The following is a 13,203-nucleotide window of genomic DNA, read 5'->3' on the forward strand; positions in this document are numbered from 1 at the left end:
TCCTGCCTTGTCCTCCCCAAAGTACTGGGATTACAGGTGTGAGCCAGTGTGCTTGGCAGAAGTCTTTATAGTTCACAGGCATTTAATATAACAATAGGATAGCTAGACTTAAGTCTACCACCTTGCTATTTTCTATTTATCCCATTTGGGTTTTTTGTTGTTGTTCCCTGTCCCTTCTTTCCTGCCATCTTTTTTTAAAATCAGATAATTTTTTTTTTTTTTGAGACAATGTCTCACTCTGTCCAGGCTGGAGTGCTGTGGTATAATCACTTCTCCCTGCAGTTGAGACTCAGGTAATCCTCCCACCTCAGCCTTCCAAGGAACTGGAACTACAGAAGCACATCACCACACCTGACCAATTTTTGTATTTTTTGTAGAGACAGGGTTTCACCATGTTGCCAGGCTGGTCTCAAACTCTTGGGCTCAAGTGACTGGCTTGCCTTGGCCTCCCAAAGTGCTGGAATTATAGGCATGAGCCACTGCACCTGGCCAAATTCAGTATTTAAAAAATGAAATTCTCTTTTGACTTTTCAGCTATACTTCTTTGCATGTTTTGTTTTTGTTTTTGTTTTTTTTTAAAAAAAGGCAGTTCCCAAACCAGCAGCATTACTTTGAAACTTGTCAGACATGCAAATTCGCAGGCCCTATCCCAGACCTTCTGAATCAGAAACTCAGAGGTAGAGCCCAGCAATATGTTTTATCAAGCCCTTCAGGTGATTCGATTCTGATGCATACTAAAGTTTTTCAGCCACAGTGGGCTAGGAATGGGCTCACTCTCAACATTACTTTCTTTTTTTTCTGAAACGGAGTCTCACTCTGTCACCCAGGCTGGAGTGCAGTGGTGCAATCTCAGTTCACTGCAACCTCCGCCTCCTGGGTTCAAGTGATTCTCATGCCTCAGCCTCCCGAGTAGCTAGGATTACAGGTGTGCATCACTATTCCCAGCTAATTTTTGTATTTTTAGTAGAGACAAGTGATCCACTTGCCTTGGCCTCCCAAAATGCTGGGATTACAGGCGTGAGCCTGTACATTACTTTCTACTAAATTAATACCGTGTGTTCATACATAAAATTTAAGAACTTGGCAACACAATAATTTCATTTTATTCATTTATTTATTCATTTCTGGTGTTCTATGGTCCTTTCTGTAGATTCCAGTTTATATATGATATCGTAATGTAAAAAAGTTCCTTTCAGTCTGAAGAACTTTTTTGGCATTACTTCTAGCATTTTTTCTGATATGAAGTTGGCTGCCATCCATATCAGTGCTCCTCTTACATAATATGCTGTTTTTCTGTGACTGCTTTTAAGAGTTTCTCTGAAGATTTTCTGTGTTGTGTCTAATGATGGGTTTTGTGTATACGTGGGTATCCTGCTTGGGGTTCAGAGTACCTTAGATCTACACTTCTGAAAAAATTTCAGCTTTTGTTTTGTCTAATATTTTTTATGTGCCAATGCCTCTCTGTCTTTATGGGGACCACAATTACACATATGTTATCTTGTTTAATACTGTCTCAGGGGGATCGGAGGGTCTATTTTTTTTTCCTACCTGTTTTCATACTTGGATAATTTCTACTGATACATTCTCAAGTTCACCAACCCATTCTTTTACTGTTTCCAATTTGCTTTTAAGCTCATTCAGAAGTTTTTCTTTTCAAATATTATACTTTTCAGTTCTAAATTCATTTTCTTTATCTGAAAAATGTCCATTTATTCACTCAGATTTCCTGTGTTCATATTTACATTTAAGTTCATGAACATGTCTTTGAAGTCATTGTCTGCTAATCCCAACATCTGAGTCATCTCAGAGTCTATCTCTATTGATGGCATTTTTATTGACTATGGAATTGTCTTTTTTTTCCCCACAAGTATAGCAATTTTTTATTGTATGCTGCACAGGGTATTGAATTTTTTTCTTGTAGGCAAAAAAAATTACTGGCAGATCTTTTTGATCCTGTCATACTTGCTTTTTGTGTGGGCTGGTCTGTTTCAGTTATGAACTTATTTAGAGCATGTTTACTCCTTAAGGAGGCCCTGTGAACTTGATACAATTTCCATAAGTCACAACATATCATTATTCTTTTGATTTTTTTCAACCACTTACAAATATAAAAAGTATTCTAGGCTCACAAACTATACATAAATGGGTGGCAGCCTAGATTTGGCCGAGAGGCCATAAGTTTACTGACCCCTGCACTAGCCCAAAGAGAAAATGTAAAACATTGCTTTAAAAAAGCCCTAGGCTAGGCCAGGGGCGGTGGCTCACACCTGTAATCCCAGCACTTTGGGAGGCCGGGGTGGGCGGATTACGAGGTCAGGCGTTCAAGACCAGCCTGGCCAACATGGTGAAACCCCGTCTCTACAAAAAATACAAAATATGTTGGGCGAAAATACAAAATATGTTGAGCATGGTGGCGCATGCCTGCAGTCCCAGTTACTCAGGAGGCTGAGGCAGGAGAGTCACTTGAACGTGGGAGGCGGAGGTTGCAATGAGCCGAGATTGAGCCACTGCACTCCAGCCTGGTGACAGAGCAAGACTCCACCTCACAAAAAAAAAAAAAAAAAAAAGAAAAAGAAAAGAAAGGAAGAAAAAGAAAAAAAAGCTCTAGGCTGGGTGCAGTGGCTCATGCCTGTAATCCCAACACTTTGGGAGGCCAAGGCGGACAGAAGATCACTTGAGGTTGGGAGTTTGAGACCAACCAGCCTGGCCAACTTGGTGAAATCTCATCTCTACTAAAAAAAACTACAAAAATGAGCCAGGCGTGGTAGTGGATGCCTGTAATCCCAGTTACTCAGGAAGCTGAGGCAGGAGAATTGCTTGAACCCTGGAGGCGGAGGTTGTAGTGAGCCAAGATTGCACCATTGCACTCCAGCCTGGGCAACAGAGCAAGACTTTGTCTCAAAAAACAAAAACAAAAATAAAAAACACAACACACGAAACAGCTCTAGTAGTTTTCTCACATTTTGCTACAGCCTGTCTCACCTATTCACCACTCTAACGAGTACTTATATAAAAACACTAAGATTTTCAGTCTTGTCAAATAATATCACCAGTCCTTAAAATTCTGCAACAATTAATTTTTAAGGATTTCCTAATGAGTCTGAGAGTCACTTGACTCATGTCAGCATTTCTCTGGCATAAATCAGTATGTCAGCATTAGTACTTATACTAGACTTTATTGCTGTAGTTATTTATATGGAGTTTTTAGAACTAATACACTTTTCAAATATGCTGTCTACCCATCTCATCCCATTTCCACCTCTACTTCCAGACTAGTTTTAAGACAGGGATCATATAATCTATAATCTGTTGATTACACAGTGAGTTGTCAATATACACTCATTTATTACCAAATCTAGTCTCTCCTAGATAAACTGTGTTAGGATTTCATATGCACAATTTGGTCTCTTCTCTATTTTCTACATTTCCTCTTAATCATTTTTACAATGTAATAGAAATATGTACCACTTTTATAGTCAGGAAAAATGATATAAATATGTAACTCCAGGTTCCCTTCCCTCCAAAAACTATTCTCGAATTACTCCGACCATTTTTCAATGGTTGAAGTCCAATTACAATTACTCAGTACAATTACTAGCCTATTCTATCCACTTAACACCTTATTTCTTGTATTACATATATTGTAATTTGCCTTCACCAAGTAATTAAGGATTAACTTAAACCTGAGATTTTGTACTTTCTCTCCATATTATGAGTACACCAAATCACATCTACAAAACGGACAAAATTTACACCCCTAAAAATGTTGAGCAGACTAGTGAATACTTTAGTTTTATTCGATCATTAGAAATGGACTATTTCTAGACCCAAAGTCCAGGAGAACAATGGTGTTTGTGAACTAACCAGACAAGGCTTGTTAGGAAAGGAAAACAAATAATGTAGAAGGAAAATATAGAATAATTTAAAATTTAAAAAATTTATGGCCAGGTGTGGTGATTCATGCCTGTAATTCCAGCACTTTGGGAGACCGAGGCAGGAGGATTGCTTGAGCCCGGGAGGTCGAGGCCTCAGTGAGCCAAGATCACGCCACTGCATTCCAGCCTAGGTGACAGAGGGAGACTCGGTCTCAAAAAGAAAAAAAACAACAACAAACTTTAAAATAATACATAGCTATACTTACTCCAATAGATTATTAAATTTCATCTTTGTGGCAGTTGGCTTTAGTTTATATTGTAGTAGATGTTACTTTGAACCAATACACTTTTTCCCAATTACTTTAAAAAATAGATTTCAGGCATGAAGAAAGAGTAACTTCTATAGTAAACTGCACAGAGCTATAGTTTAAGCTTTCTAAATTTAAAAGCCATTTCTCGAATGGAGATTATCTGGGTTACTTATACCTTCAGAATTTTGTCCCATGTGTACGTGTAAACACATCCTAGTGAAAAATCAAAGTCACTAAGGAAAAAAAAGATCAAGTGATGTGTACTACAGAACTCCTACTCCATCCCTGAGCATCAATCAGGCTGAGAGAGTGTTGAGGGATAGGGATAGGGTGAGGGTTAATGATGTCTATTGTAAATACTTCTTGGTAATTAAAAATGAAATAAAGTAAGAACCAAAGAAACAAAAAAGATTACCTTGATTAAAAATTACAAGTCAAAAGAGTAATTAGCTTGTTTTCACTTACCTGTAACTTTCGTTCCAATAACCAGAGGCAAAGGAATTTCATCTGGGAGATCTTTGAATTGTGAAACATCTGCAACTTTCCTTTGTTGTAAGAGCCTTATTTTCTGCCGTTTCTGTTTTAATGCTGATCTCTCTTCCTCAAAAAATGCAGAAGAACATCTAGAATAAATTATAAAAAACATACAAACTGATAACTACCCCCTATAAAAACTTAAAATCTTTTTTTTCTTCTTCTTTTTTTTGAGATAGGGTCTGGCTGTCGCCCAGGCTGGAGTGCAGTGCACAATCTCGGCTCACTGCAACCTCCACCTCTGGCTCAAGCGATTCTGGGCTCCACCTCCTTGGCTCAAGTGCTGGGATTAAAAACTTAAAATCAGCTGGACGTGGTGGCTCACACCTGTAATCCCAGCACTTTGGGAGGCCAAGGCGGGCACATTAACTGAGGTCAGGAGTTTGAGACCAGCCTGGCCAACATGGTGAAACCCCGTCTCTAGTAAAAGTACAAAAATTAGCCAGGCGTGGTAGCAGGTGCCTGTAATCCCAGCTACTCAAGGGGCTGAGGCAGGAGAATTGCTTGAACCCAGAGGCAGAGGTTGCAGTGAGCCGAGATTGCGGCATTGCACTCCAGCTTGGGTGACAAGAGTGAGACTCTGTCTCAAAAAACAAAACAAAACAAAACAAACAAACAAAAACCCTTAAAATCTATCCATCTCACCACTCCTTTTTTTATTCTCATGAAGTATACCGTATTCAAAGGTTCTTAGATTGTTTCTGGCCGGGCGTGGTGGCTCACGCCTGTAATCCTAGCAGTTTGGGAGGCCAAGACAGGTGGATCACCTGAGGTCAGGAGTTTGAGACCAGCCTTGCTAACATGGCAAAACCCCATCTCCACTAAAAATGCAAACATTAGCCAGGTGTGGTGGCAGGTGCCTATAATCCCAGCTACTCAAGAAGCTGAGGCAGGAGAATCGCTTGAACCCAGAGGGCAGAGGCTGCAGTGAGCCAAGATCGAGCCACTTCCCTCCAGCCTGGGTGACACAGTGAAACTCTGTCTCAAAAAAAAAAAAATGTTTCTTTTTGGCCAAGCATGGTGGCTCACGTCTTAATCCTGGCACTTTGTAGTCCGAGGTGGAAGAATTGCTTGAGCCCAGGAGTTTGAGACCAGCCTGGGCAACATAATGAGACTTTGTTTCTACTAAAAATAAAAAAATTAGCTAGGCATAATGGTGTGCAGCCAGCTATTTGGGAGGCTGAGGCAGGAGGATCATTTGAGCCCAGGAAGTTGAGGCTGCAATGAGCTAAGCTGTGATTGCACCACTGCACTCCAGCCTGCACAACAGAGGGAGACTGTTTCCAAAAAAAAAAAAGGAGGAAAAAAAAGGGCTGGGCAAGGTGGCTCATACTTGTCATCTCAGCACTTTGGGAGGCTGAGGTGGATGAACTGCCTGAGCTCAGGAGTTTGAGACCAGCCTGGCAACATGGTGAAACCGCATCTCTGCCAAAAAAAAAAAAAAAAGCTGGATGTGGTGGCATGAGCCTGTAGTCCCAGCTACTCGGGAGGCTGAGGTGGGAGGATTGTTTGAGCCTGGGAGACAGGTTGTGGAGAGCCAAGATTGTACCACTCCAGCCTGGGCAACAAAGCAACACCCAGTCTCAAAAAAAAAAAGAAAAAAAAAAAAAGGAAGGAAAGAAAAAGGAACTGTTTCTTTTCACAGTAAATGACCTTTCATTTTTTAAAAAACAGAACCTTGCAAGACTCAAAGACATATAAAGCAGGTTACTCCTTCCTACAAAGCAAAATAATTTTTTCACCATCCTGTGATGAAACTGTGCCTGGAATCTAGATCTCATAGGGACCAAGTTCAATTTCAATATTCTACCCAAAAGAACATGACATTTTCTCTGTGACCCAGTAAACACACCAATGCAGGAGCTACACATGAGACCTGCTACTATGTAAACTTTTAATCATGCTTTCTGCCTTAAAAGTATAAATGCTGAATTCCCTTTTATTTCTAGAGCCTATCTTGCTTCCACTTTCAAATCCCAGGATGAAGCAAAGTATTTAAACATCATGTTCATGCCATGTTATGGCTTTCACTTTCAAAGGTACATTATGAGCTCTATTGTCATTTAAGTTGTCTCAAAAACTAAATAAACACGATGAGAAAAAAGGATATAAAGACAAGCAATGTATACAGTGAATTGTTGTTAGCAATGATGAATAAGGACTGGAATACACATAGAAAGATCTTAGCTGATAATATGACTTTTTGTATGATTTCTGAACTTGTTGAATATTGATTCAAGCTGTATATATGGAAAGAATATAAGAAGATAAAGCAAAGGATAATGGGTTACTAGTAAGCTAAGTAGTATCATAAAAACAGACTTGTGGCCGGGCGCGGTGGCTCACAACTGTAATCCCAGCACTTTGGGGGGCCGAGGTGGGCGGATTATGAGGTCAGGAGATCGAGACCATCCTGGCCAATATGGTGAAACCCATGTCTACCAAAAACACAAAAATTAGCTGGGCGTGGCGGTGTGTGCCTGTAATCCCAGCTACTTGGGAGGCTGAGGCAGGAGAATCGCTTGAACCCAGGAGATGGAGGTTGCAGTGAGCCAAAATCACGCCACTGTACTCTAGCCTGGCAACAGAGCGAGATTCCGTCTCAAAAAAAAAAAAAAACAGTGAGATAGAAGGAATAAGTTCTAGTATATGACAGTATAGTAAGAAAATTATAGTTAATTAACTATTTCTTGTTTTTATTTTTCTTTTACTTTGTTTTTTATTGACTATTTCCACATAGTTAGAAGAGAAAAATTATAATGCTCCCAACACAAAGAAAAATGTTTGAGGTAATGGATATCCCAATTACCCTGATTTGATCATTACACATTGTATACATGTACTCCCAAAATATGTATAACTATTATATATCAATTTTAAAAATATACCAAAAAACTCTTCTTGACATTAGAACCCAGGACCCATACTATTTCCCTACAGTTGACCTTTTTTTTTTTTGAGATGGAGTCTTGCTCTTTGCCCAGGTTGGAGTGCAGTGGTGTGATCTCGGCTCACTGCAACCTCCACCACCTGGGCTCAAGTAATTCTCCTGTCTCAGCTTCCTGAGTAGCTGGGACTACAGGTACACACCACCACGCCCAGCTGATTTTTATATTTTTAGTAGAGATGAGGTTTCACCATATTGGCCAGGCTGCTCTCGAACTCCTGACCTCATGATTCACCTGCCTTGGCCTCCCAAAGTGCTGGGATTACAGGTGTTAGCCACTGGTGCCCAGCCATTATACTTTTCTTATAGATCCTTCACTGACACCTTAGACATATACAATAAAAAAATGCATACATTTCTCTATTTTTCTCAAATAGCCACAATATGCACTGTTGTGTATTTTGCTTTCTTGACACAGCATAGCAATGTTTCCATATTAGTACACAGAAACGATCTTCTGTTTTTGTTTTATGTTAAATGGTTTCACGGTTTTCTATTATATGGAGTACCATACTATAATCATTCCCCCATTTATGAACTTTTAGGCTGTTGCCAATCTTTTGCTACTACAAACAATACTGCAATAAATACCTCTGTACATGTAATTTCATCTGTGTGCAAGTAGTTCTGTTATACATTCTTAAAAGTGCTACATCAAGTGAATGGAAATTTGTAGATTTTATAGATACTACCAAATTGTCCTCCACAGAGATTATATAAAATTAATCTCTCACTAGTAATACGTATGACTAACCATGCCATTACTAACCCAACACATTAAAACCTTTATGAACTCTGTCCATCTGATAGTTACAAGCAGCATCTTGGCTGGGTGCAGTGGCTCATGCCTGTGATCCCAGCACTTTGGGAGGCCGAGGTGTGCGGATCACCTGAGGTCCGGAGTTCAAGACCAACCTGGCCAACAGGGTGAAACCGTTGTCTCTACTAAAAATACAAAAATTAGCCAGGCATGGTGGCGGGTGCCTGTAATCCCAGCTACTCAGGAGGCTGAAGCAGGAGAATCACTTGAACCTGGGAGGCAGAGGTTGCAGTGAGCCAAGATCATGCTACTGCACTCCAGTCTGGACAACAGAGTGAGACTCTGTCTCAAAAAAACAAAGCAAAGAAAAAACAAAACAAAAACTGTATCACAGCAAACTTTGATTTTGCATTTCCCATTATGAGTAAAATGGAATTTTTTTCATATTTACAAGAGCCATTTCTTTTTCCTTTCCTATGAATTATCTGTTGCTGTTGTTTTTTTTAAACAGTCAGTGTTTCCCTTTATTGCCCAGGCTGGAGTGCAATGGGGCAATCATAACTTACTGCAGTCTCAAAGTCCTGGGTTCAAGTGATCCTCCCACCTTGGCCTAGTGAGTAGCTATGACTCAACTGGCTAATTTTATTTACTTATTTTTGAGGCAGGGTCTTGCTGTGCTGCCCTGGTTGGAGTGCAGTGGTGTGATCACGGCTCACTGCAGCCTCAACATCCAGAGCTCAAGCAATCCTCCCCACTCAGCCTCCAAAGTAGCTGGGACTACAGGTGAATGCCACCATACCTGGGTAGTTTTTGAATTTTTTTTTTTTTTTTTGGTGGAGTTAGGGTCTCACCATGGTGCCCAGCCTGGTCTTGAGTTCCTGAGCTCAAGCAATCCTCCTTGCCTCAGCCTCCCAAAGTGCTGGGATTACAGGTGTGAGCCACCACACCCAGCCTGAATCATCTCTTTATAATCATTTTTATTATGGGTTACCTGACATTTTCTTATCGATAGGAGTTCTTTATATAGTAGGGAATTAGCTCTCTGTAATAAGATGTGATGGATATTTCTGTCACTATCTTTCAACTGCTTATGGGCTTTTGTTTTTGGCCATGTAAAATGTTCTTATTTTTGTATAGTCAAATTTATTAATGTTTTCTTCCATGGCTCCTAGGTTTGAAGCCTGCTTTTTCAGGCCAGGCATGGTGGCTCATACCCATAATCCCAGCACTTTGGGAGGCCGAGGCAGGCGGATTGCCTGAGGTCTGATGTTTGAGACCAGCCTGAGGGACATGGCGAAACCCCGTCTCTACCAAAAATGCAAAAGTTAGCCAGGCACGGTGGCGGGTGCCTATAGTCCCAGCTACTCTACTCAGGAGGCTGAGGTAGGAGCTTAGGAGGCACAGGTTGCAGTGAGCCAAGATTGCACAACTATACGCCAGCCTGGGCGACAGAGCAAGATTCCCATATCAAAAAAAAAAAAAAAGGGAGAGAGAGAAAAGCCTTTTCCAATTCAAGATTAAGTAAAACTCTCCTATGTTTTCTTCTTGTGGTTTTATCCTTTCATTTAAAAAAAATTTAAATCTTCAATCCTTTTCAAATATTGTAAGGCCTGAGAACAACTTGTTTTTTTCTATAGACTACTAAACAGTAGTCTCTATTTCCATTAAACCAACAATCCATCCTCTTCTTCACCATGTACTTGAGAGGCAACCATTGCAACTATTATACTAAATTCCCATAGACATCTGTGACTGTATCTGGATTTTCTTTTTTCATTCTTTTTCTATTTATGCACCACTACTACTCTGCTTTAATTATGATCACTTTATAATCTATTTTAAAATGCTCTTTAAAATGGAGTCTCTTACTTTGCTTTTTCAGAATTTTCCTGCTTGATTTCTCCCCTCTTAAATATGAATTTTAGAATTAACTCATCTAACTTAAAAAAAAAAAAAAAAAAACAAGAGGCCAGGCATAGTGGCTCACACCTGTAATCCTAACACTTTGGCAGGCTGAGGTGGGTGGATCACCTGAGTTCAAGAGTTCAAAACCAGCCTGGCCAACATGGCAAAACCTTGTCTCTACTAAAAATACAAAAATTAGCTGGGTGTGGTGGTGAGCACCTATAATCCCAGCTACTCAGGAGGCTGAGGCAGGAGAATCACTTGAACCCAGAAGGCAGAGGTTGCAGTGAGCCGAGATCATGCCACTGCCTGGGTGGCATGGGTGACAGAGCGAGACTCCATCTCAACAACAACAAAAAAGGCCTGTTAATATTTTTATTGCGACTGATTTTAACTTATAGACTAATTTAGGATGTTGAGTCTTCCTTTCCAAGATCCTGTATGTCTTAATATTTGTTCATATGTATCTTGCACATTTCCTCTTAAGTTCCTTCCTGGTAGTTTATCTTTCTTTGTTTCTTCCTTTTTGTCTTCCAACTGGATGAAGTTTCACCAACTGATTTTTCAAATAAAGATATTTTAAGGTTTACTGTATCAGTAATTTGTATTATACCTGGTTTTCCTCAAAGAAAGAAAAACTACATATTTTATTGAGAAAAGACTTCAACTATTAATTAACCTTGATGAATTAAAGGACCATAAGATTAAATAATGTTATGGTAAAGAGAATAGAAGATAAATTAACAAGAGAAATATTATGACACCCAAACAATAGAATTATGACAAAACAGTAAATAGTGACCAATATCCCACTCTGATGGACAATAATTAGAAATAGTGTAACTCAATTTGCTCAAACACACAAAATGATAGCAAAAAGCCACCAAATGGCCTACTGTAATTACCAAAGGCCATAAATTATGAGTATGAAACAACTAAATAACATACCAAACTTTAATTTTGTTATAAGAAATATTAAAAACATCATCATCAAGGTCATCTTTTAATACAAACAAATTAGCAGTTTAATTAAAAGTTCTCTTTGTATTTCATCACCATCTAAAGAGATCATTAAATCTAAATTCCATTTCTATTTGACCAAATCACTTTATATTTACAGACCTTCCTTGAACTTTCCCACCATTTAAAATGAAAAAGTCTTGCATATACTTTTTTACCAGGCAGATAGACATAATGTGAGAACTAATGATCTAATTCTTCTTCTAACATATTTCCAATTTTCACTCAAAAGTAATATAAGGTTTTCCAACGTGTTACCAGGATAACACTGGAAAAGAAAAAATCATTTCACATGAAGAGCAATTCTCAGGAACTAACATATTAGATAGATTAATTTGTCTTCTACTTTTATATAAAGTAAAATAGGCATTTCTGCGAAGGCTCCTGAGATGATAAAGGATTTCACAAAAGATAACAAAAATGTACACAGAACTTTACAGCATCCTTAAATACTTCTTAGGACACTCAAGTATTTTTTGGAACACAGAAGGACATAGGTAATGTAAAACAAAAAAATTATGTTCAAAACCTGTGATCCTAACAAAAATGAAATTGTGCATTTAATTATAAGATGCATAAGTATAAACAGCACCTACATTAAAGTTGGTTAACAGGATATATTTAACATATAATCAATTATTCTAAAAAGTTATGTTTTGGTACTAGTCATTTTAAAGATTAAAAAAATCAACATAGTAATGATACTAATAACTACTATTTATTGATTTTATTTTTTAATTCTTTTTAGAGGAAGGTTCTCACTGTGTTGCCCAGGCTGGAGCGTAGTGACTATTCACAGGTGTAATCACAGCATACTACAGCCCTGAATACCTGGCCTTATTAAGCAAATACCCCATCTTAGCCTTCCAAGTAACTGGGATTATAAGTACATGCACTGCTCCTGGCTTGATTTTATTTTAAACAAAAACAAAAACATTATTTTTACCTCCGTGGTTTTCCCATAAGCCGCCTAATTTTTCCCCATTCTACTCTTGTTAACTTTCTTGTTTTCAAATTAGGAAAAGATTCCTTTAGACATACACAGAAGTCATTATCACCTTCAAAAAGCGGTCTGTAAAACAGAAATAGTATTTTAATGGTTACATACAATGTGTTACTTTCTTAAAACACATAAAATCACAAAATGCTAAACTTTCATTTCTACCCCATATACATAAAAACTGGCACAAATTCAAAGTGCTAAAACTAAATCCTTGGCATTTGTGAAACATCTAATGTGTAAAAGTTGCTCAAGAAATATTATTTGTGTTGTGATTCCAAAAGACATTGATTTTTGTTCAATCTCTTATACAGGTATATCCTTTGGGAGGCTATCCCGGCCCTGGCCTTATATCAGGTGAAGATAAACCAAGGTAGCTACAAAGTATCTTTGTCCCAAAGGAATACCATCACCAAGGAGTCCTCTTTGGAATTAAACCAGTCTTGGGACACTGGAGGACTCTAGAGGGTTAGATTAGCTTGGGGGAATCCCAGAAGAACTCAGACCACACTGAGACACCCTGAAAACTCTCTTAAGCCTATGGACAAAAATAAAACAATTCTATTCATGAGTCTGGGAAACCAGGAACCAGTGTTGGCAATGATACATCAATGCCTTGGGCTCACATACGAACATTCATGAGATTCACAAGCTCCAGAGTAGGCAACTGGTATAGAAAACAGAGAAGGGAAGTAAACATAAATATCCAGCAGAGCAAGCAGCAATGACTGGCTTATGAGGAAGGATTATAAATAAGAACTTTTCCTCAGTAAATTCCATTGCTGAATACCTGTATTTCAGTCAAATCTCATACTACGTTATACTTAAGCATACGTGTATACCTAACGTGC

General features: G+C 38.7%; 1 protein-coding gene across 2 annotated transcripts in view; it reads right to left on the reverse strand.

Moving 5' to 3' along the window:
- Positions 1–13,203, reverse strand: part of LIN9 (lin-9 DREAM MuvB core complex component) — a 97,501-nt gene that overhangs the window by 62,222 nt on the left and 22,076 nt on the right. For both annotated transcript variants that reach the window (XM_033196881.1, XM_033196880.1), the window contains 2 exons: positions 12,299–12,424; positions 4,652–4,809 (listed from right to left, as the gene is read on the reverse strand). In XM_033196881.1, the coding sequence (XP_033052772.1) occupies positions 4,652–4,809; positions 12,299–12,424 (284 nt within the window). The remainder of the gene's footprint in view (positions 1–4,651; positions 4,810–12,298; positions 12,425–13,203) is intronic.

This window comes from Trachypithecus francoisi, unplaced genomic scaffold (assembly GCF_009764315.1).
Source record: "Trachypithecus francoisi isolate TF-2019V2 unplaced genomic scaffold, Tfra_2.0 Lachesis_group5, whole genome shotgun sequence".
Classification (NCBI taxonomy): domain Eukaryota; kingdom Metazoa; phylum Chordata; class Mammalia; order Primates; family Cercopithecidae; genus Trachypithecus; species Trachypithecus francoisi.